Source organism: Pteropus medius, unplaced genomic scaffold (genome assembly GCF_902729225.1).
Source record: "Pteropus medius unplaced genomic scaffold, Ma_sr-lr_union100, whole genome shotgun sequence".
NCBI classification, from domain to species: Eukaryota; Metazoa; Chordata; class Mammalia; order Chiroptera; family Pteropodidae; genus Pteropus; species Pteropus medius.
In genome coordinates, this window is record NW_024356249.1 from 9,237,093 (window position 1) to 9,261,487 (window position 24,395).

At 38.2% G+C, this 24,395-nt stretch overlaps 1 protein-coding gene and 1 pseudogene across 1 annotated transcript; both read right to left on the reverse strand.

Moving 5' to 3' along the window:
- Nucleotides 1–7,082: 7,082 nt before the first annotated feature.
- Nucleotides 7,083–7,201, reverse strand: LOC120601306 (uncharacterized; annotated as a pseudogene).
- Nucleotides 7,202–16,464: 9,263 nt separating this feature from the next.
- On the reverse strand, nt 16,465–23,325 carry SSMEM1 (serine rich single-pass membrane protein 1). The gene is made up of 3 exons (XM_039860810.1): nt 23,117–23,325; nt 18,776–18,830; nt 16,465–17,209 (listed from the first exon to the last, which is right to left on the reverse strand). Exons 1-3 carry the CDS (start codon nt 23,297–23,299, stop codon nt 16,716–16,718), a joined length of 732 nt encoding a protein of 243 aa, XP_039716744.1. The 5' UTR covers nt 23,300–23,325; the 3' UTR covers nt 16,465–16,715.
- Nucleotides 23,326–24,395: the final 1,070 nt, after the last annotated feature.

Below are 24,395 nucleotides of genomic sequence, written 5' to 3' on the forward strand. Positions count from 1 at the left end.
AGTCCTCACTCTATATTAAAACAAAACAGGAAGGCCCTTAAGTATTCCATTTGAACCGTCTCTAAAGTGATCCATCTGCAAATTGATGTCCCCATTTCTGTGCTTTTTCCCAAAATGAAAACGTCTTTCTGATTGTGACAATGAAATTGCTTGTTATAGAAAGTTTAGATAAAATGGAAGTGTTTTACTTAATCACCAGTAATTTCTCCACCCAAAGAAAACCATTTGGTGTCTATCTTTCTAAATTTCTGTGTTTTATAGCTTTTCCTGAAACAAAGATTAGATCATATCATGTATTCTGATTTTTAAACAAATACTTTTTTAAACAAAGGCGATCTTCTCTTGTGTATAAGCATGTATCTACATTAATCTGACTTTGCTCTTCCTTGCAAAAGAAGAAATTACACCTACCTACTTTTAGGAATCATACGTTATTACATTAGTCATTTGCACACATTACATTCAGTCTAGCGAGGATCAACTACAGACACAAGGAAATTTTCGTCTGTCCTCTGTGTGTTAAATCCTTCATCTGCACACACTTTAACTCCCTGGGTTAGAATTCTTAGGCACCTACTTGAAGAGGAAAGGCACATATCTGGTGTTTTTGGTTTAAGAAACTCCTGGAATCACTTGATTTTTTAATTTTCCCAGGCATCCGTTGAAAATGGAAACCAAGAGACAGAGGCCATAATTCACCCTCATGTCCCAGCATCTACGGAGTAAACAGTAGTCACATGAATTGAAATGCGTGTACTTGGAGGAACAGTAAAAGTTTCTTGAAAAAGAAGGGGTTTAAATTGAGTCTTAGAGCACATAGGATTTGCCAAGGAGAGCCTGGATTTCTGGCGGTAGGGAAGCATGAGAAAGGGAGAAGATGGGGAAAACTCACTGCGCACATTTGGGTTAGGGAGGAAACGTGCCTCACTCAGGTTGACCTGCCCCTGGGTGTGGTGGGAAAGGTAAAATATGAGAAGGCAGGGCAGGATGGTAGAGGGCCTCACAGTCCAAACAGAAGAGTTTACACTTGAAATGGAGAGCCTCGGAGGGTTTCTGAGCAGCCAGGTGATGATGAAGGCAGTATTGAGAATGAAGAACCTTACGGAATGGGTTGCATAGCAGTCATATCTGTAATGTTCTGAAATGTATCACTAATAGTTTACAAACAGAGCTGTAAAACTCTTTTTACTATAAGTAATACTGTTAAGCCTGAAATGAGAAAAAAATATGCCATCATTATGTAATATATTAGTATCAGGGAATCTGGGTAAAAGAAGCACAGGAACTCTCAATACTATCTTGGCAGGGAGCCAAGTAAGGAGCTTCGTAGAGAAATCCAGATTTTAAATGATGCATGTGGACTAGGTGGTGGTAGAGGGAATGCGTGAGATGGACTCAAAGAGGTATTTCAGTGGAATAATCACGAGTCCATGGTGAGCGACTGGTGCCTGACTGAGTAGAGAAGTCATGGAAAGGGTACTTTCCAGTGGCCAGATGGTCACTTCCATGGCAGCCTCTCAGCAGTTCTGCATCCAATTGCCACACCGTGTGATGTAACACTGTAAGAATTTGTTTTATCTCCCCTATAGTACTCTTTCAAAGAAGAGTTTTCACTGAGAAGTACCACCCAATGAATTGAATTCACTATAACTGTTAGGGACATGCTAGCTCTTATCCTGAAAATGATAGGGGAGATGAGCCTAGAGCCACAGTGGGGATCCAAGAGAAGCTTGGACCCTTCACTCCTGAGCCTAGAGTTAGTCCAAAGGAGAGAGAGGACTCCAGGATGAAGCCTGAGATGAGAAAAAAAAGAACATTCCCCAGAATGGATGAAAATAGTCATTAAAAAATAAATAGAAGAAATTGGAGGAGGAGAAAGCACAAGCCTTAGTAGGAGGCTGTAGGGAAAACTCCAGAAAGCACTGCTGTTTCTCTCAGTTAATGACAATCAAAACAGAGCTCCATCCTTCTGCCCTTCATTATTCTAGGGGCTGGATAAATTCTGTTTAGATAGCTATGTTGAAGTATGCATGACATACAATAACCTGCATATATTTAAAATATGCAATTTGATAAGTTTTGACATACGTATACATCCATGAAATTATCATCACAATCAACATCATGAACATATGCATAACCCCCAATAAAAACTGTTTTTGAGAACTACAGAGAAAATCTCCAGACGGAAAGAGATCATTGAAGACCCCTTTGCTTTGAGGATGAGGAACCAAGACCCCAAGAGGGAAAGTGATTTACACAAAGCCCAAGGGCTGATCTGGGGTTGGAGCAGGCACAAGAAGTTCCATTCTCAGACTCAGGGGCACTGCTCTGACACTCTGGACTGTCCAGTTATCCAAGATAATTCTTCTCAGCTCTAGGAAAAGACCATTTCAGACCAAACACTTACTTATCAACCTATCCCTGGGGAAGCTGTAATTTGAAAAGAGAAAAATGATAGCTCTCTTTAGAAAAGTGCTCTAATAGCATGTTACTTCCTATTAGGGATGATGTTAGGCACACTTCTCATTTTTGCCCTTTAACCTTACAAAGTGAGTAGCCTAATAGTAGGAAGAGTAAGACACTAAATGGAACCACAGGAGAACTGCCTACAAATTCAATCTTCCAGTCGTTACCAGATTCAAAAGCACTTCAAAATCAAAACTCTGAACGCCTTTGCATGTAGAAACAGTATTACTTATAGTAAAAAGAGTTTTACAGCTCTGTTTGTAAACTATTAATGATACATTTCAGAACATTACAGATTAAATAGACTTCTGAGTTCTGACTAAAAAATACACAAAATTATAGTGTCTGAAAAAGATGTTCTCCAAATATCAATCAACCAAACTTGAAACCAAATTTTCCATCAGAGAAAGATAAAGATTATATCAGAATTGCTTGGTTCTCTGCTGCACATGAGCAAGGTGACTCCAAATTTTTATGGGATTGCTTTGTTTTGACAAATATGCCATCGTTATGTAATATGTTTGTATCAGGGAATCTGGGTAAAAGAAGCACAGGAACTCTCAATACTATCTTGGCAACTTTGCCATAAATTTAAAGTTATTCCAAAAATTACTCCAAAATAAAAAGTGTTTTTAAAAATTAAAAACCTTCAGGAAGTCAAGTACCAAAACAATGAAAATGCAGTCAATATACAGTGGGAAATATCTGCACATATATTTTAAAGGGTTAATATCCTTACTATGTAGACAGCACTTACAAAAGTCTAGAAAAAAATATCTTGTGTAAAATGGACAATAATAAAAATAGGCAGGTCAAACAGACACACATACATATATGCAAATATATGGCCAAATATTAAAAAATGTTCAATATCTACAGTAATCAAAGAAATGCTATTTTTTAAAAAGAGATGGCATTTTTTTCAGCAATTAGGTTAGCAGAGTTGTTTGCTTTTTTGGTTACGGTGGATGTTTGCTTAGTTGTTTTTGTTTTTGTTTAGTTTTCAATTACATACGATATTAGTTTCAGGTATACAAAATAGTGATTAGGCAGTTATATACCTTACAAAGTGATCACCCCAGTAAGTCTAGGACCTATCTGAGACCAGAGTTGTTACAATATTTTTGATTATATTCCCTTTGCTGGCCTTTACATCCCTATGACTATTTTTATAACTGACAATTAGTACTTCTTAATTTCTTTCACCTTTTTCACCCATACCTAGAAATAAATTTAAGCAAGGGGGTAAAATACCTATACCAGAAAACTTGAAGAAAGAAATTGTAGATACAAATAAATGGAAGGATACACTGTGCTCCTGGATAGGAATAATTAACATATTAAAATGTCCATACTACTCAAAGCAAACTACAGATTCAATGCTTGTGTTTAATATTACCGAGAATTGGTGAGGATTTGGGAAGATGGGCACTAGTGGAAGAGCGTACACCGCTACAGCTTTCTGAGAGAGATTTGGCACTTCAAATCCAAAAACGTACAGATATGGACCTCTGTGCCTATCATTCTTCTTTCTTTCAGGAATCAATTCTGAGGCACTCATCATGGACACACACAAAGATTTGCCTACAATTTATATTGTTTAAAATGGTAAAAAATTAGAAAAATCCTAGTGTTGGTTAAATCAAGCAGAGCAAATCCACACCAACCAAAGATGAGGTGACCATTAAAAATGATGCTGTATAAGAAACTATGAATATGTAAAGACATGAAAAGATGTTTATGGAACATCAAGTTGTTTTTAAGGAGGCTTACAAAACAAAACATACATTCAAAATGATTATATAGGAAAGAGATACTCCAAAAGAATAACCCAGTGATTTGGCTGCACAGATTTGCCAAAATTTCTGCATAGTTAAGTTGCTTTAATGTTCTTCATCTTGCTTATAATTTAAATTTTTAAAAAGGCGGGGGGAAAGACCAAATATCCCTCTGATGTGGGAAGCCACGATCTCAGCATCTTTCCTTATACCTTGATCCCAATCTAGTTTGGGGTCTCTCTTGGTACTGTGCTTTCTAGCCTGCCTTTCCCTTTGGTCTGTGAGTTCCCAATTTGGGTTCACCCTTATACTGCATTTTCCTACCTACCCATCCTTTGGGACTCCCCAGAGCTCACCAACCTGCCCGCTCTCTGCTGCCCCCTCCTGCCACCAGCAGACAACCACTGTGTGAATTTGTGGGACCCAGCTTACACTGGACCCCAGGCTTCTCCTTCCAAAGACAGCCTTTGCACTTGCTTGGGTTTAAAATCCATTACACATTTATATATATATATTAAGTCAGTTGGGAAGAACAGACAGGCTCCATAGATCGTTGCCGTTTGCAACACCAGATTGGAAGACCTCCAATATATAACTATCCGTCCTGCCTCAGCTGGAAGTAAATAGAGCCATCCAACACCATGTATGAAGATCTATCTCCTCATCCTCTCTTTCTGTATCAGGTTTCCATTTATGATTGCCCCAGTCCTGGATCTATGAATGGATTACTCATTTCTGGAATACTTACTTTGCGACGGGTACTGTTAAGTCATAGGGGTCCAAAGATTAATAAGATTTTATCAGCTGAGAGCTCAATGTCTAGACCAGCACTGTCCAGTAGATGATGGAAATGTGCTCTATCCACACTGTCCAATAATGTAGCCACCAGACACACATGGCTATTGACCACTTGAAATGTGACTGGTGTGATTGGGGTACTGAATTTTTTATTTTATTTTAATTAGTTTAACTTAAATTTAAAAACTGAAGCAGTGTAAAATATTTTTTCCTTTAAACACACTTTAATGATTTGGTAGGACATTGTAACTATTGAACATTTAGCATCCAAATTGAGATATGCTGTAAATGTAAAATGCACACCAGACTTCAAAGACTTAGTATGAAAATTAGAATGTAAAATATCTCATTAACAATTTTTATATTCATTACATGTCAAAGCGGTAGTATTTGGGGCATATTGGGTTAAAAACATGTTATTGAAATTGCACTTGATTCCTTTTACTTTTTTATGCAGTTACTAGAAAATTTTAAATTTCGTATGTGGCTTGCATTAAATTTCTATTAGATAGCACTGGTCTACAGAAAAAAAATAGTGATATTTAAACAGTCTCCTCCTAACATACGCTATAATTTCCTGGAAACGTGTACAAAGTCTAATGCATAAAAGTTAAACAATACACTTACCTGGGGTAGTTTATTCTCGAGAGCTAAAAAAAAAATCACAGAATCCCTAATTTCAACCTGCATTAAATAACAGCCTTTTTCCAGTTGCAAAAGTAACTCATGCTACTTATTAAAAATTGAAACATTACAGAAATAACTCAGTAAGTTAAGGTATCCCCAGAGATAATTAACAGTTTGAGCTATATAAAAACATGTTGTTACTATTGTCTATTTTTGTAAGTGTGATATTATACTGCTATATCGTATTCCACTATATGCGTATACTATAATTTATTTAACCAGTCTCTTATTTATGGCATCCAGTTTTTACTATTTCACAGCATACTACAAGGAACACTTCCGTACTACCTTTTTTATACTTTTTAGATTTATTTTTTTTTGCTTCTAAAATAATATTCTCATAGTAAAAACATTCAAACATTACTGAAAACTATAACACAAAAATGTGACAACCTCTCATGTTGCCCACCCCGACTCCCCTGCCCTAATCTGTACCCTTGATGACTGTTACCAGTGGTGTATATTCCAACAGAATTCTTTTTTCTGTGTCTATATTTACGAGCTTATCTTTTTCTCTTAAAAAATTTTAGACAGACTATACATAGATTTAAATTACTTTTTAACTTAAAAATAATATTTGGACACCTTTCCATGTCAGTGCATATACTTAAGCTACTAATAAATGTTCATCAAAAAGAAACTAGTTTAATAAATAATTACATCTATATATACACACACACAATTAATCCTGTGCATTTATTAAAAGGAAATTAGATAGATCTTTACAAATGAACATGGAATGATGTCAAAAATATATTTATAAGCAAAAAAGGCAAGTGGTTGAATAGTGTGTATTGCAATTCAACTTTTTTAAGAAAAATCATATTTATACAATTATCCCTATCCAAATCTATTTATTTCTAAATTCAGACAGCAAGAGTTAAAGTTTAGGTAGTGAACTCCGGTAGTGAAGGACGTTAAGTTTTCTAAATGTATTCAGCTCTAAAGTTTCAGATAGTGAATAGCAAGAGTTGGGGTGAGGAGAAACATATCTCAAAATATTTATCTGAGTCTGTTCAGTTCCTAGGTTTGAAAAGCAAGAGTTCAGCTTATCACATGTGTTTATGCACAAAAATGGTCTGGAAATAATATGCGTAGAACTGTTAGCAGTAATCATCTTTGGGATGGAATTTTCTTTCTATTTTAACATAACTGTGTTATTTGAATTTCTTACAATGCGCATGGGTACTTCTATTCAGAAAATAACACAATAAAAATGTCACTTTAAAAAAAGCAGATTCAGGGGATATGGCAACCTACGCAGATATGATACTTCAATGAATATTCTTTCTATATTTTTTGTATATCTTAAAGGATATTTCTGTTGGACCAGTTTTTGTTTTTTTTTAATGCCTACAGCACCCAGTCTTCCTAGGTGGTCTCCCATCCAAGTACTAACCAAGCCCTACCCTGCTTAGCTACCTCGATCAGACAGGATCGGGCGCCTTCAGGGTGGCATGGCCACAGACTGGATCAATTCTTAATAACGGAATTGCTAGGTCACAAAGTGTGAGCATTTTTTTGTATTCCCTCTGAAGAAATTATACCAGTTTTCTTTCCCACTAACATTGCTTTGAGGCCTGATTCCCATAGCTTCCCAATACTGGCGTTATCACTTAGGGGATCTTTACCAATCTGAAATAAGAAGAATATTTCATTGTTTTATTTTGTATTTCTTTAATTATTTGTGAGATTGAGCATCTTTTTATGTATTTATTGGTCATTCAGAATTCCTTTTCTATAAACTTTCTATTCACATATTCTGGCCATTTTTCTCCAAGTTGTTTGACTTTCTCTTATTTTTAAACTCTTTATGAATTCCCAGGCCTTCACAAAACAGACCATAATTTTCACAGGTATGCCACAGGCTGCAGTACTTTTAAAGTTCCTAGAGTGATCCACTGTATAGCCAGATCTGAGAACTACTAGGTAGAATAAATGCCAGCAATAAACATTGGTAATAATAGAGGAAAGAGGCATGAGAACTACATAAATTGACTAAATATTAAGCCAGGTTGGGTTCAGAGCCTGCCACATGCTGCTAGGCACGGGAACTTGGCTGATCAGCAGAGGGGAACCTACAGGAAGATTCTTGCTGAGATTACAAACTACTTCCCCATGACTTTAGTGCTGCATACCCATACCCAGAAAAGAAAACAAATTTGAACTAAATTCCTTGGACACTCAGTCTCTCTCTCATTCTGTCTTTGAGAGGAGACCATGCCTCTGTCTGTGGAGTGTTATACCTTCTCTAATAAACTTTCCTTTTGTCTCAAAAAACAAAACAAAACAAAAAAAACCTCTTTAGGTATTAGGGATATTCAGGTTTGCCCTAATTTTGTGTTCCTACGTTTTTCCCAGCTTGTCTTTTCACTTTATTAACTGTGTTCCTCTCCCTCCTTCTCTCTCTCTCTCTCTCTCTCTCCATATTTAAATATGTTTATGCAGTCCAAGTATCAGTCTTTTCCTTTAAGGTTCTGGATTTTATCTATATTATGCTTGGAAAAGTCCTCCTTATTTTAAAATTAGGGAACTTTTTACTATCTCTTTTTTCTAGTTCTTTTATGGTTTCTTTGTTTTATCTTCCAATCTTGTTCCATCTGGAATTAATATTTATATCAGAAATTAGTTCACATCACTTTTCAGATATATTCTTCAGATATATATTTTTCAGCATTTTATATGTTCTTTAATTTTGATCCTCCCCCCCAAAAGAACAGTCAACAGGCTTAAGTCCAAATATGTGATTGATGCTGAAATGCACCCCTTCCAGCATGTCTAATGATTTCCAGCTTCATCTCAATTGAACTAAATTTATTAAAATCTACTCTTCTTATCACTAACATCGACACATTCATTTTTCCATGTATAAATGTCAAGGACTAAATATGCAAATAGATGTACAAACACTGATGCGCGAAGATATTGATGCCATTAAAACTAAACAATGTAGTCGTTTGAAAAGTTCATTCATGAGCTCAAATACAAAAATTCAAGTTCTGAGAGTTTAATCAATGCACGCTGTCCGAAATGTCCAGTTGTTTGAACATCAAACATACGAGAGGAAAGATTGGAGTTCATTACAGTAAGACATGATCAGGGCTATAACAGGTCTCAGCTTTCCTGGGAGAGCCACAGAAAATGTTACAGAGGGGTGGTTTTTGAGACTTGTCTTAAAACTGAAGAGAGGTTCAACATTTGAAGTCCAACATTTAAAGATTTGGTGACTGGCTTTTCAGGCAGAGGAATCAAGTGTGGGAAGGTGGCCAGGCCAGAAAGTGTTTCCTAAAGTTCTGATACCACCTTTCTCCACCCTCCCAACTTCCCCTCATCAAGAGAGAAAGATCTAACACCAGACTTACTCTTACTGATTATTTGACCTCATTCACAATCAAAGTATTACTTCAACCCTGCATTTAAATTTTTTTATCTTATTTTTAATTGTGTAATAAAAAGCTTTTCCCTACTTAAAAGAACTTCAGACAAAAAGCAAAGCAGATCAAGAGATGTTACAAGAGATGGCCGAATGACCTAATTTAGTCCTTTGTTGGTATGGTAACCTAGGGTACCAGGTGGCCTCGGCTTCTCCCATCATGCCCCTCCTCAACCGCAGAAGGTAATAGTCTCCTTTTTGTCAAGGCCTGGACCCTACCTTCCCACAGATCCCCTCCTTCCACACCTGCCCAGCTGCACACCCAGCCTTTTTCCCTTTCTCAGTCCAAGCCCCTCACATCTCCCCTAGTCCCAATACACCCAAATCATTATGATACTGAAAGAAGTATTTTTTCAATGTTATTTAAAAACTTAATCCTACTTCCTCTACTCCCTGAGCCCCAGGACTCTGCGCATTTGAAATTAATTAAAAGATTTTAATACCAGAATTCCCAATTTAGCGGCCATCAGTATATATCCCTGAATCTCCTATGTGACTTATGGATTTTCTGAAAAGTGTGTTGTGTGTTGTTCTCTTTAGGCAGTGATATGCCAGAGCCATCTTGGATCGGCTTTCCAGAGCCAGTGTGCTCATTTCTTCCCAATTCCACATTCAGTGATGTCACCTTGGTGGCCTGAACTAAGTAAGTGTGGGAGCATTTATATCATGGAAATCAGCAAGTGCAACAAAATCAAGGCTTTTAACGATCAGAGGCGACTGTTAAACATTTACCAACACACCATTGTTTTAAGAATTCTTTTGGTTTCCAGTAATAGAAACCCGCTCGAGCTAGTATAAGCAGGAAGGGGAATTTATTATAAGAATCTGTTAGCCAAGTGTCATGATGTCTGTGAGTGAGTAAAGAGACGGGCCTCAGGGAGTAACAGCTCTAAATCCATTCACCTAAAGAGACTGATATCTTTCCTGATCCCAATTCCAAATTCTCAAGAAGAGACTGTGAGAAGGAAGTCCTACTGAAATCAGTGCCTAGATGAGCTGAAAGTGGGGTGGGAACAGACAGGATCGCACTGCACCAACATTCATGAGACTTGGGAAATAAGAGGCTCCCAAAAAGACGAGGCAGTCAACCCAAAAAGGCCCACCCACGACATTTATAAAGACATTTTCTCAGCTATCAATAGCTCTCACCATCATCGCCACAGGCAAAGCCACAGGCCCCATCAAAGGAGTGCATGCGATTTATTCAGTATTTAACACCTGAAGCATTATAGAGCTCTTTCTAGGTAAAAGGAGCAGTTTTAAAAATTATAGAAGATCAGAAGATGACTAAGATCCTGTATTGGCTGCAAATAATAGAAAAGCCAACTTAAAATGCTTAAATAATAAGGGAAGTTTTCTTGCCTAATAAGAAGTCAAATAGTAGTATGTTTCCAGAATTTGTTAATTCAGCAGCTCAGGACCCAATCTTCATAGTCTCACCCCGACACGTTCAGAGTAATGCCTTCTACGGACAAGGGTAATCACAATTGCAGTGATCACGTGCAGACTTGACATCATCCACTAAACAAAAAAGAACCATTTCTTCCCTGTGCAGGTCTTTTTTAAGACTGAAGAAACTTTTCTCAGATCACCCCCACCGGCAAACTACCCTTTCCAGAATTAGATCATGAACCCATGCATGAACCATTCATTGACAAGGGGAATGGCACCGCTACGGTTGGCTTACAGCAATTGGGACCAAACTCTTAAGTCTTTAAGCGAAGGGGAACAATGGAACAAAATGAGGATCTGCTAGAATGGAAGGAAAACAATCAAAGGAGGCGGCCACAGACCCTTTCTGCTTCTGAAGGGGTACAATCAGAGAAAAGAGACAAAAAGACTCTGGCCCTAAATAGCATTTCTCCAAGCCCTTTTGTCTCTTACTCAACTCTGACCTGCCAGTCAGTCTTACTAACCCTGGCTGCAGACCTTTACACTGGGATCTGGTTTTTATCTCCCCGCTTCCTCCTTTTGATTTATACTAATTAGTAGCAGAGTTGGCTCCCTGCCTGATGTTCTCACTGCTAAATCAAGATTTTGAACACATGAAACTTCATGGTGAGAGAGGGCCCTAATAAACAAAGACAATTATAGACAACAGACCCCTGTAATAAGGCAGCTTGAGGAACCGCCAGTGAAAGGAGCCAAGCTCCGAAGATAAAAGATAAGGTCTAGAAAACAGTATTACCCAGGAGTAGAACATTTTTGTTGCTTGGGTTTTTTGTTGTTGTTGTTTTTTTAAAGTATATCACGCAGTTCCTTTTGTGCAGAGTGGAACTCTGCAGTGAGAAATAAGTCATTCAAAAACGGACAAGTACATATATTTTTTGTAATAACATCTTTCCTCTGCCCACTTTTCTAGGCCTCTCTAATGACTTCCAGTCCACATGCTAAAAAGTTCAGTTTCCTATTTTCATTTGTATCTTTGTTAAATTTAGATGTAAAGTACAGCTTTTTTATACCAAAAAGTGCCTATAATCTGATATTCAGTTAACATATAATAGATACCCCAAAAAAAGCACTTCCCCCTTTGTCTCCTTCCCCACCCCTGCATATCTGTGTCTGATTTGTATTTCCCCTCACCCTCCCATGTACCTCTGTGACCACATGTTCCTGACAGATAGAGAATATCCAGGTGGCCTGGTACTTGGAAACTTGTCAGATGTTATTCAAAGCAATAAAGAACACATCATACGAGTCTTTGGTATATTGTTACAGGGAAACCCTGTTTAGAATTCACTAATTGGGAATTTGTGATAATTTGAGGAAGGGCTGGCTGAAGTTAACCTTTGTACTATCTATGGAAAAAAAAAAGAGAGAGAAAGAGAGAGAGAGAGTTCACTGAAGTTCCGAATAGTGTAAACAAGATTGGAAGGGGAATAATTATCTACTTAAAAGAACCAGTTGTTTTGAAAAGCTTTAGAAGTATCCTTTTACATACAAACAGGGTAATTATGATTTAAACAAAGGCTGGCCTGTTTCTAAGACTTCTTTGAAATGTCAATTACAAATTACTCTTGTCTATTCACCAAGGCTAAACCACCCCTATACACCAGGCAACAGTTGGTTACTTGCTTCCACTTACTCTATTTGGAAATAATAAACCTAAAGTTCTTTCAAAGTAGTATAATTTAATTCAAGCTTTTCACTAATCTAGACAGTTGGTCCATCCTGAAGTATGGATGAAGATTTTACTAATTACTAGCATACAACAATCAGGAATGCACAGGGTCACAACTGCCTTTACTAACTTAGTAAAATAGCTGGCTAAATCAGAAAATTCACAAAGAAAACCCCAGAACGGTGGCTTTTATTTTTTATTTTACCATAGCAAGAAACACATTTCGCATTGCAACGGAGTACACACACGCACTGAAACAAAAACAATACTTACCCTTATTATGTGTGATGCTCTGTTATTTTCTATTTATTTTCTAATAAATGCTAGTCACAGCCCACTAAATTGATTTCACAATCTATTAACGAGTCGCTGTTTTGAAAACACTACTCCAGAAACTGTTGGGAGAGAGTATTCTTTCGTGAGAGAGAGGGGGGCGGTAGGGCAGTACTGCGGTTGCTCTCTGGTTTTCTCCACAGTACCCTCTCCCCCTTCTCCCTGGGTCAAATCCGTGGTCATCCACCTCACTTCTCTAGTCACTCCTGCCTCTTGTTCCTTGGAATTTAGTGCAAAGTTCATTCCTACCCTCTCCAACCCTTTTCATTCCCCCTCCTTTTTCTAAAGATCACCCTGAATTTCGGTCTGATCTCCTGGTGGGGAAGCTGGCCAGGTTGACCCAATGCAGATAAGGCAAGAGATGCTCATGCGGCCTCTCCGCTCAATGGCGTGAACCCTCTCCAGCTTTGCTGAAATGCTCCCGTCTCTGCTCCGTTGCTGACTCTTGGCTCCATTTTTCATGATCAGGCCTGTGTTCATTTTGGACTGGGTTTGGTATTGGGTATTGTTCTCCCAAGTTCCTATCTAATCACTCTCCACTGAGAACATGGATAATGTATTATCATCACGGTAAAAACAAAATCTTAGTGGTCAGACAAAATCCAGCTCCCCCACACTCATCAGCTATATGATCTTGGGTATATCATTTAATTTCTTTAAGCCTCAGTTTCATCATCCATAAAATTGGGGAGATATCTATTCTACAGGCTTGTGAAGGGTAAATAATTTTCATAAAATGCTTTCCTTGGTGCCTGGCATATAGCAAGCACTCTCTAAATGCTATTATCATCAGTATTATTATAGTTGCTGTTATTATTTAGATTTTACCTACTGGCTCCTCTCTCCTCCCACCAAAATCATACCACTCAGTCCTTAAGGGCAGATACTGGTTCAGAGTTTGAGACTGTCTACCCTGTAGCCGTAGCTCACAGCTCCCCCATGTCTAAACCCCCTACAAATACCTACCATGCATATACTCTAATTTGTCACCACATCCATCTCAGTTGGGCCTTTCCCTGCATCCCATAGTTCCCTGCATAGCAGCTCCTGACAAGAATTGCAATGATATAGGTGGACATTTGCTATGGACATCAGTCCTGATCAGCTAGCTGCACAGAAGGGCCACAGATAGGAGGCAAGTCCAAGAATTCCATGCCTTTCTTCAAATAAGCCACCCAGACAGGCCACAATCTTCTACCATAAGAACCAGAGACAGCCTGGCTTATCCCATTTAGCAAAACGGGCCTAAAGAGGAGACTATCACACAGCTCGAGGACCCCACCCCGACAGCTCACGCCAGACTCTGCAAACAAGCAACATCCAGCCATGACTAATGTTTGCAGCCCTGGTTTCATGCCCTGTCTCCCACCTCACTGGATCTGTACCTCGCTCATTAATCCAGTTCCAACAGGCCTGGCTATGCTTTTGCTCCTTATCCCACCACGTCCTTGTCTTAATGTTTTGATACAGAGCATTTCTTTCCTTGTCTTTAGATGTCCTCCTAGCTATGTTTGGCCTGTTTTTGGTTTAATGTACTCACGAATTACCCTGGCTAATCCCCTCACATTTACAGTCCCTGGCTTAACTCAACCCTCATTCCTTCTTCCTGTAGGTGGCTGTCTTCCACCCCATAACTCTGATCTGTTCAGCCCCAGGGATAAGACCCATGTAAAGTAGCAGTCTTCAATATAAATAACTCTTCAGATAATAGTGTCGTTGGTTGGTATTCCAAATCCACAAGCAAAACATTTGTGCCCTTACTCTGTTATCTAGAAAATAGTCATCTTTTCCTGGTGAGATTATATCTGCTTGGCCATCACTTATGGATGTGTGGGGAGTGGTGATTCACTTACCTTAAAGTCAGGATCGTCCATCTTCAGAGAATAATGGGCAAAATCATAGTAATGAAGAGCCCAAACTCTGAAGTCCGGAGACTTGGGTCTAAATCCTGCCTCTTCAACTTATTACTATATTTTGACCTTGGTGTTTGTTTTTTGGGGTTTTGTTTTTGGTGCTCGATAAACAAAACAAGCATCTTGATTATATCAAGTTAGAAATATCAGAATCATTCACTAAGGTTTAGATATTGTCCCTGCCTTGCTTTCTCTGCCTTTGCTTTCCTAAGCTCCTCCTCTTTGAATTCATGAATCCCTGTCCTATATTGATTCAACTGGTTTATTTATCTGTCACGTTGTCTGGCACAGTGCTGGATCACAGATGCAAAAAGGTGACAAATCATGGACTCTACCTTTAAGAGTAGATACATATATATAGGGGAAAGAGAGACTTGCAAACAAATATATTCATTAAAATGTTAAGGGTGCTGAGATGGAGGACTTTTCAAGGTACACTAGAGCATAAAAGGAGGGCATAGCGAGTTTGCCTGAAGGAATACAGTGGAGGAGGACGTTGAGAAATAAAAGCCGTCTCCATGGGAAAGGTTGCCACTTGAGCTGAATCTTGAAGTAGTCCTGCCTTTCACTCACAGCTTCAAACCTGTTGCAATCTTGAGACCATTTAAATAAGGGAGTCTCCACAGATAAGCTTATAAATGGCTCCCCATACCCTGGATTTCAGTGGCTTAGTTCTTATGGTTGGGGCTCCCACCCTACCCCCCTGTTATCTCTTTGTTGTAATCAGTTAAGGAAGCTGCTATTATCAGAGTGACTCCTGAGCCCCAATCTGTGATCTCCCCCTCCCCCCCACCATAAAAAGGCTCAATCCTTAGTATTATGTTGCAGACTTTATCATATATAGCACGGAAGTTCTCCTCTAAGACTTAAAGCCCTTCTTTGAACTCTAGCCCAGTGACCAGAGTCTCTGCTGCTTATCTTGTCCTGGCCAGCCCTCTTCTCTGGGATCTGGGTTTTGTTTTATATCCCAGCTGGGGTTCTGTCATCCATCTGAAGAACGATCTTCAGAACGGTCACCTATCTACCTAGGCCTACTGAATTCCCCACTGCTGGGATCCGCACTTAACTGGAAAACCCAGCCCCAACTATGTCTGGGTTATAGCTAACTTGCAATTAAGATTCTCCCTAACCAAACTTTAGTCAGGCTCCTCTGAGCCCTCTTCTCAACCAGATCTCAGCTTTGCTGCCCATCCTATCTTTGGCCTGACCAGTCCAGTTTTAGCAAGAATGCTGCTAAGTAAGTTTAGTGAGAGTCCCTTCACCCTTGATATCTGATCAAGTTCCTCATCTTCCGTCTTTGATGTGTGTAAGTCCTTGGCCTGCCTTTAGCGAGGATCCTAATAGGTCAGTTTACCCCCGAGGTTTCCTCCTCGTAATTTTCTATCCTCTGGCCTCCTTACCCTGCTCTCTGGCCATAAATCACTGCTTATCCTTGCTATATTTGGAGTTGAGCTTGATTTCTCTCCCCTATTGCAACAGATTTGACTCATGACAGTCTAAATAAAGTCTTCCTTGCCATTTTAACAAGTGTCAGAATAATTTTTTCTTTGCCATGCCCTTTGGACAATAACCATGGACAGCCCACAGCCCAGCTGCCCTTCTGGGTCCACCTTCCCTCCTTGCTCTACTCTAGGAATCAGAGGCCCTATTCCAGGGTCTTGAGCTCCTCCACCTCACCAGCCTCTAGCTGCTGACACATGTGCAGCAATTCAGCTCAGGTAGAGTCAGTCACCGAAAAATATGGACCTGGAGAATATGGGCCATTTCTCTTCTAACCAACTTCACCTAATTCATTCAGTCAATCACCTAATCAAAACATATGAATAAATGTAAATGGTGGTTTCTGAACATAAATATATTTTCAAAGAGCTTCCTTATTAGTATTACAGACATAAACGAAATACATACACTCAAGGAATAAAATATCTGTCTTGTGCTCTATTGAATAAAAAATCATAGTGGATGGTCTTTGATGTTCCAATGGTGCCATAAACAAATTCACTGGCCTGTTTTTGAACAAAGAATTATCTGAAATTTTACCTCTTGGATTCCAAGTATGTTTTTTTGTTGTTGTTAGTTGAGAGACTTTATTGTAAATCCTCCTCGCCTAGAGCTCTGGTGATTTTTGGTGTTGTATTCATTTCTTTCATTTGGCTTCAAGTAAGGTAAGGACTTGATATAATTCAGAATTTACTGAATTTTGTTTTAATGTCAGGAACAGAGTTTTCCTCTTGAATACCACTCTTCATTGGGGCTGTTTCTGAAGCGTTTCCAAGGAAATGGCGTGTCAGCCATTCATTGGTTCTCAAGGCTTTGCAGTGGAGGCAGGGCCTTTCCCTGATTTGGTAACTCCCCGCATTCTTTTGGCTCTGAGCTACTTTTCTCCTCTTACCACTGGCTGGGGATGGGTTCTCACTTTCGCTCTCCTTCCACGAAGAGGCTCCCGAGTTAGATTCTTCACTGTCACACTCAGTAGTGTCACTGTCATGTTGGGTCTGCATCACCTGGCTCAATTGAGAATGGCGCCTGGCTCGCCTTTGTGCAAGGTAGGCATTGACCAAGGCCACTTCGGAGTCAGTTACAGGGGTAAGTGGGCTCTGCTTTGGCTTTTTCGTCATTGGTAGAGTGTCCCAGTCACCATCTTTGTTTTGCCCTTTAGAGGAAGTATCTTTGCTTGCTAACAACGAATGAAACAAATCAACAAGTTAGGCACACTATAGTAACAAGTTAGGTTACTATAACTTCATATTACCTAAAGAAGCCTATGGCACGTGTGGATTCATTCTTAGTTGCCATTTGCCAAGCCACCATTTTTCTGCGCTCATTTGCAAGTGGTGGCTGCTGACAGCATTTTCTAGTACCATACCAAGTCTCCCCCAAACCAGAAGGGTCAAATAGATGCTTAATATATTACTTTTGAAGTTGCGTGGACCTTGACAGCAGATAAAGGGAAAAGTCTCCAAACTTTTTTCCTTTGCCTTGAAGTTTTAAAGATTCAAGTGCCTATGTGAATGTGATTTGGGTAGCAGGAAACTAAAAAAAGTCTTTTCTTTAAACACTGGTGTGCTGGAGTTGGCTTGCATCAACCAGCTTGCAAGAACTTGATTGCTAAGCTTTCAGGAATTTTGTGAGATGGTTGTTAAACACAGCCATTAGTAAAAATTAAATTATCCAAATTTACCATCAAGTCAATTTAAACAAATAAACATAATGCTCAAAACATCACTTCCTAATTATTTTATTACATTTTATTATGGTGTATGCTCTTGAAGCTATTTGTCTGTTGTATCTGGGTGTTGGAAATATCATGTGCTACTGTGCATCTCTTCCCAACTCCATGTTTGGTGACGTCATGTTGATAACTTGAAATCAGTTTGGGTGGGATAAAAATCAACAAGCACTAAAAATCAGGTCTCAATTTATGGTTTTGTTGATTGCCTAGGTTTAAAGCGATAGAGAACATGTTACTAACAAAGATTACATTTAAAAGTGTCATGTTCGTATTGTGAATAGCACCCAAAAATAAGGAAATATTCCTCCAGAGTATTCTAAAACTATTATCCAATTCAGCAAAGAAGTCACCCACATCACTGATAACCAAGTTATGTTCCAACATATATTATCTAGTTTCTTTAATCTCACTCTTTAACTTAAGGGAAAGTAAGAGTCATCTTAGAACTACACTTGTTTATCAGTTGCAGCTGTAGGTTGGCTAAGGATGTGAGGGTTTGACAAAAATCAAGAAAACTATTTTTGAGAATCAGTGGTCTATAAGGAATTTATCATAAAGAGTATTATATATTTTATTACTTGTAAATTATGTGATGTATATCCTTTTTTTCAGTATATTTTTAAAATTACATACACATACACTCATTTTGGAGGAGCCAGTTGTTAAATATTTTCCAGCACACCACTGCTTATAGGCTATTGAAAAGGATGTCATTTATAGCTCATAATCTTATAGTAAACTCTAACCACAAATGTATGTAAAAGGGAAGCTGTGTGAAAGGAGAATGCCGAGGAATGAAAAGAGAACTTGAGCATTGCCTACCAGTAACGTGTAGCCTTTGCTAAAGCAGTTAAGTTACCTGCACTACAGCAAGCAGCTCATCCAATGGGCCACCACAGGTCTGGGGAGGCCCTGTAAGGCTCTTGGCCGATCACCTCTGTTGTTCGCTTTTCACAGTCAGCACATATTTCTCCCGTCATAGTCCAATACCAAATATGCATTGGCTCTCACCTTTACTTACTGAAGTGCTTGTCCCGCTGTCTTCATCTTTTTTCTTCTCAGACATCTGTTTCAGAAATATAGATTAGTGATAGTGATCTTACATCATCCACACTCTCAGATCACCCACACCCTCAAAGTCCTAATTATTATGTCAGGATGCAAAAGCTGAACAGTGAAGAAGACTGATGGGAAAAAAAAAAAAAAAGATTCATTTGAAGTATGCTCTTGCAGGAAAGCTCTATAGATACCCTGGGCTGCCAGAAAGATGAACAAGTGCATCGGCCCTAGGGCAAATTAAGCCTGAAACACCGTTGGAGACAAAAATGATAAAACTGAAGCTGCCCTACCTCGGGCACATCATGAGAGGACAGGGTTCTTTGGAAAAGGCACCAATGCTGGGAAAAAGAGGAGGCAGCAGGAAAAGAGGAAGACTAAATAAGAGGTGGATGATTCCATGAAAGAAGCCCTAGGCATGAGTCTACAGGAGCTGAGCAGGGCTGCTGACGATGGGACATGGTGGACATCACTAGCTCATGGGGTCACCAGGAGTCAGAGCCAACTCCATGGCATGTAACACACACAATAGTCATCTCAGTTGGTTGTTTTTCACTTATATGTACTTGTTAAAAAATACTATTGCCCTAGGCCCTTTGACCACATCTAATTTTAAACATTCAATGCAGTTCAGTAAATACTTATTGAATTCCTATTACAGTATAGTGATCACACTTCTGCTGCCAATTAGGCAGACCATGCTTTGGTAGCATAATCTAACAAAATGTTTTGAACCAAGCAAAATGGAACAAACGAGAGAAAATAATACTGATAAGGAGCTATAGATTATAAAGTTTTCCTGTACTCACTTACATTATAGAGAAATATCATTTATCATTTTAAAATGGGTTTGATGGTACTAAGGTTAGTTTTAAATTACTTTGTACAGGACATTTTATCAGTTATGAATAGTTCTTTCATATCTTTACCTGAATTCATAGACTTAATATCTCCTAAATCCTTCAGAAACTTTCTTCCAAAATGCGACCATAATATCTCCAAAATGCAACCATAATGTCCATAATTTACTATCCATAATATGGAGACCAGAATAAATGGATTTCTCTGAATAGTTATAATTTCAAATATTCTCCCGCAATACTCCATAAACATATTTGTTCCATTTTTCAGGTCAGTGTTCCACTCTTTGATGTTGAAAATGGTTTTGCCGAATGATACAAATATAAAGCACCTCTTCTCTTCCATAATGTATCAGAAACTTTAGAAATACTCATAACACTTTGACACATAATAATTCTTCTGGGAATCTATCACCAGGAAAGAACCTCCAAAAGAGAGAAAGCTTTGAGTACAGAAATATTCATTGCAGTGTAATTAGGATAACATAAAATACAAAATTCAAAAGTAGGCAATGGTTAAATAAATTATGTTACAATTATACGATTATAATATATCGTTGTAAAAGTTATTATAATAAAAATATGCCATAACATGAGGAAATAAGTGTTATAATATTAAGTTAAAAATCAAGATGCATATATATGCAGTATAATCAATCACAAGTTAGCTGAAAATATGAAAAGAAAAGAGACTTTAAGGGATGTACATAAGTGTTAGCTTTGAGTGGTGAAAGTGATTTTTTTCCTTCTAATTTTTCAGATTGTCTACAATGAGGGAAAAAATAAATTTACATAGAAAGTTCTTTGGGGTTGGAACGTACCATACTGGGGTATTTAAAACAGCAATCTAAGATCCTCCACCCATTCCTTTCTTAATATCTGATCTCTACAATGGTAGGCAAGTATTTCAAACAAGGTACCTCTTTGTTTCTGGGGTTACTGAAACCATTCCCTAAAAACCTTAAGAGCGAAATCCTCGTTTAAGATACCTCTTTTTAAAAAACTTTTTTTTTGGGGGGGGGAGCTTATTTTAAATTTAATATGTATAGAGATGATTATTAACAGATTAGACATTTATAAACCCAGTCGGTTACTTTATGTAGTTTGGAGTGGTTTTTATTTCATTTTTCTACTTTCCTGCCATTTCCACATTTTCTATAATGCACACTTTTGTAATGGAGGGAGAAGGTGTTTAAAAACACTTATTAGGTTTATATCATTTTCATGGAAAGCTTCCATATTTGACTTGATGTCAAATCAAAATATAATCACAAAATCAAAAGAAAGACTTTGCATCAAGCTAAGTAGAATCATATGAACTGTAATCACCAAAAGTGTTTTACTGTCTTTTATGTGACTCAAGGAATGAAAAGAGCAGCAGGGCCTGACCTGGGGATAGAGTGGGAGAGATCTGGGCTTTGGCTAAGCCTTGCTGCTTCTAACCAACTTTGATTTTACCAAGCCACTTAACACCTCTACTTCCTCCACTTAACAGCTCAATTTCCACATATGCAAAATGAGAAGCTTAGACTGGTATTGTATGGGAAACTTCTAGCACTAGCAGTCTGACTAAACACTAAACAAATACATGAACTAAACATAGAATACGGTAGTCTCTGAAAGCAAAAGGTTAAATGCATCTTAAAAAGTGGCAAGTCCAGAGGCAATCACTGTGCTTCATGTCTAAGGATAATTACCACCACATTTCCATCACGCTTTTACCATTACTTCAAGGGTTGTAAATAAAGGCTCAGAGTTTAGCAGTGAAAATGAAGTTCAAAGTGAAGAGAAAATTCCATCCTCCCTGACTAGTTCTCATATGGCTCTCAGATTTCAAATCTGGGACCCTTCAGAAGAAGCAGTTTAGCTGATTTTAGCTGCCATAAGGGAACAAAGTGAAAGATGAAACCTCTAAGATAATTAAGGTTTTAATCAGCACTGAATAGATTTAATTCAACATTTCAACTACTCTTTGAAGCAAACAAATGATATGGCAGGAAACTTGGGTCTATTGCCCCCTCTGTCACTAACTACTTGTGTGAGATTGGGCAAATCACTTAATTTATTTGGGCATTATCAATTAAAAAAAAGGAGAGATACTGGTATCATTTTTGCCTACAAACAGGAGACTGGACTGTATGCTCTCTTGAGGACCTTGAAGTTCAGAGATCTATGACCCAAAGAGCTGATGCAAGCAGGGAAGCATACGACTAGCTTAGACCTCTTAAGTGGTCTTCATGATGAAATTGCCAGGAATCAATTTCAATTTTTTGTTAATTTTCTAAAGTAGCTTTTCTTGCCAGACCAGACAAATTCAATATACTTAGCTAGGGAGTCTAAGATACATATAAGCTATCACTATTCTAAATCTCCTTTTGGCAAAGTATCTACCTTAAGCAGCATTTAGACTTTAGATAAAACTTCTTAGGAGGAGGTGGTGGTAAGGGAAAGAGTCTTTGATTATTATAATGGAATCAGCTGGCATAGACATAACAAACCTCTCCTTCTAGAGCTGATACAGCACTCAGTCTAGCTGGCCATTGCCCATCCAGCGCTCTGGCTACAATACTAAATGGTGGTGATTTGATTAATCTTCAGCCTGGTATTAATGACCAGCAAGGATTCCATGTCAGTGATTTATAAGAGCTCAGTTACTCATAATATGTCCTTATAAAGTGGGCTATCTCATTCCTAAGAGGATGGCATTTTCTTCTGCTGGTCGGTGGTCTAAAGTGGTGACTTCGGTTCTGTCTAGATTAGTTTAGTTCTGCAGCTCATTCTATGCGGAGAGTGTATCACCCCATTCTGAAACCCCAAAATGCTACAACATATATCCTATAAATACGACAGCTTTTTTTTCTCTGTGATTAGGATTACATGGCTACAAAAGGAATTTGGAGGTCATTAACCAGTAGGGTAGTTTATCCCAGTGTTATGCAGCATATGGACAAACTGCAAACCACATAAATATCTCAAAATTGCAAGTTTGTTATGGTGCAACCATAAAATAAAATTATGCAGTCACTAAGGGTGTTGCTGTGTGAATATAATTTGGAGAAGTATTACAATACAATATTAAGTTTTAAAAAAGCAAGATAAGAAAATACATACTTTAAAATAATGCCAAGCATGGAAGATCAAAGATAGAGAGGTGGAGAGAGATATATTAGGATAAAGGAAAAAAAAAACAAAACTAGAAGAACATACTCCAAAGTGTTAACAGTGATTACCTCTAAGAAATAGGATTAACAATAATTTAAAATTTTTTCTTCCTCCTTTTCCATATTCTTAGATTCTCTGGCATGAGACTGCATTATTTTTATTGCTAGAAAATAAACTTTTAAAAATTAGTTTCATCAAAGTAAAGTGAATTTATTTTATGGCAAATCCCTTAGTATACAGTAAACATTATTTAAAATGAAAAAGGATATCCTACCCAGATAGAAGCCCGAGAGAAGAACATCAAGGCCAATATAACGACAAAATACCAAAGCAAGAAGCTCCCTATTGCCCCACAAGAGTCATCCTTCCGGCACTCATAATCCTGACTTGGAATGGTAAAACTTAAAGGTATGGGGGGAGGATCCACCTCCCAAAACAAGGAAAGAAGGTCTCCCATGATGGCTTCTTGCTTCAAAAATAAAACATGCTCCAAGGGATGAAGATGACTGGGAAGTACTTCACTCCACGTGTATGACAACTTCCTTGGCAACGTATTATGACACACACTTTAGCAACTGTGACAAGAACTGACGAACACTTCTTGGATTTCTAAGTTTTTGGAAGATTTATCTAAATTACTTCTATGAAAATTTATGGTCTTTTCCCCATACCTCAATACAGTTATTTCTGCCTTAATCTTTTTTCCCCTGAAATCTGTATATATAGTAGACCTTGAAACAACATCAGTCCACAATTGCACGGGTCCGCTTACACTAAGATTTTTCTCAATAAATGCCTGTACTGTTTTTCCACCACGTTTTGGAGTCCAAGGACGCAGAGAGTTGACTGTACGTATTGATCTACACCATTTTATATAGGGGACTTGAGCATCTGAGGATTTGGGTATCTGTGGTGGTCCTAGAACCAAACCCCTACAGATACTGAGGGTAGTTCAGTTTTGGAGGAGTCAAAAGTTAAACTCAAATTTCCTACTACACAGGAATTGGTGCCCTTAACCACTGCGTTGTTCATGAGTCAACTGTACTGTATTTTAAATACAGTATTTTTATGTCTTTAAAATCTAAGGCTCTGAAGTATCCACTTTTTTACATCTCTTTTCTATGTCCCATATCATTGTAAATTAACACAGTTCTTATGCATTCTATGTTCTCCCAAGTTCATATGTTGAAGCATTAACCCTCAATGTGACTATAATTAAAAACAGGGTCTTTAAAGAGGTAATTAAGATTAAACAAGGCCATAAGGATGAAACCCTAATCCAATACGACCAGTGACCTTATAAGAAGAGGAAGTGACACCAGGGATGTGCAAGCACAGAAGAAAAGCCCATGTGAGGACATAAAGAGAAGGCCGCCATCTGAGTCAAAGAAGGTGAGCCTTAGGAGAAACCAATCCTGCTGGAATCTTGATCTTAGATTTTCAACCTCCAAAACTGAAAAAATTAATTTCTGTTGTTTAAACCACCCAGTCTGTGGTATTTCGTTAAAGCAACTCTAGCAAACTAAAATATAATACCAAGGATAAATCTAATT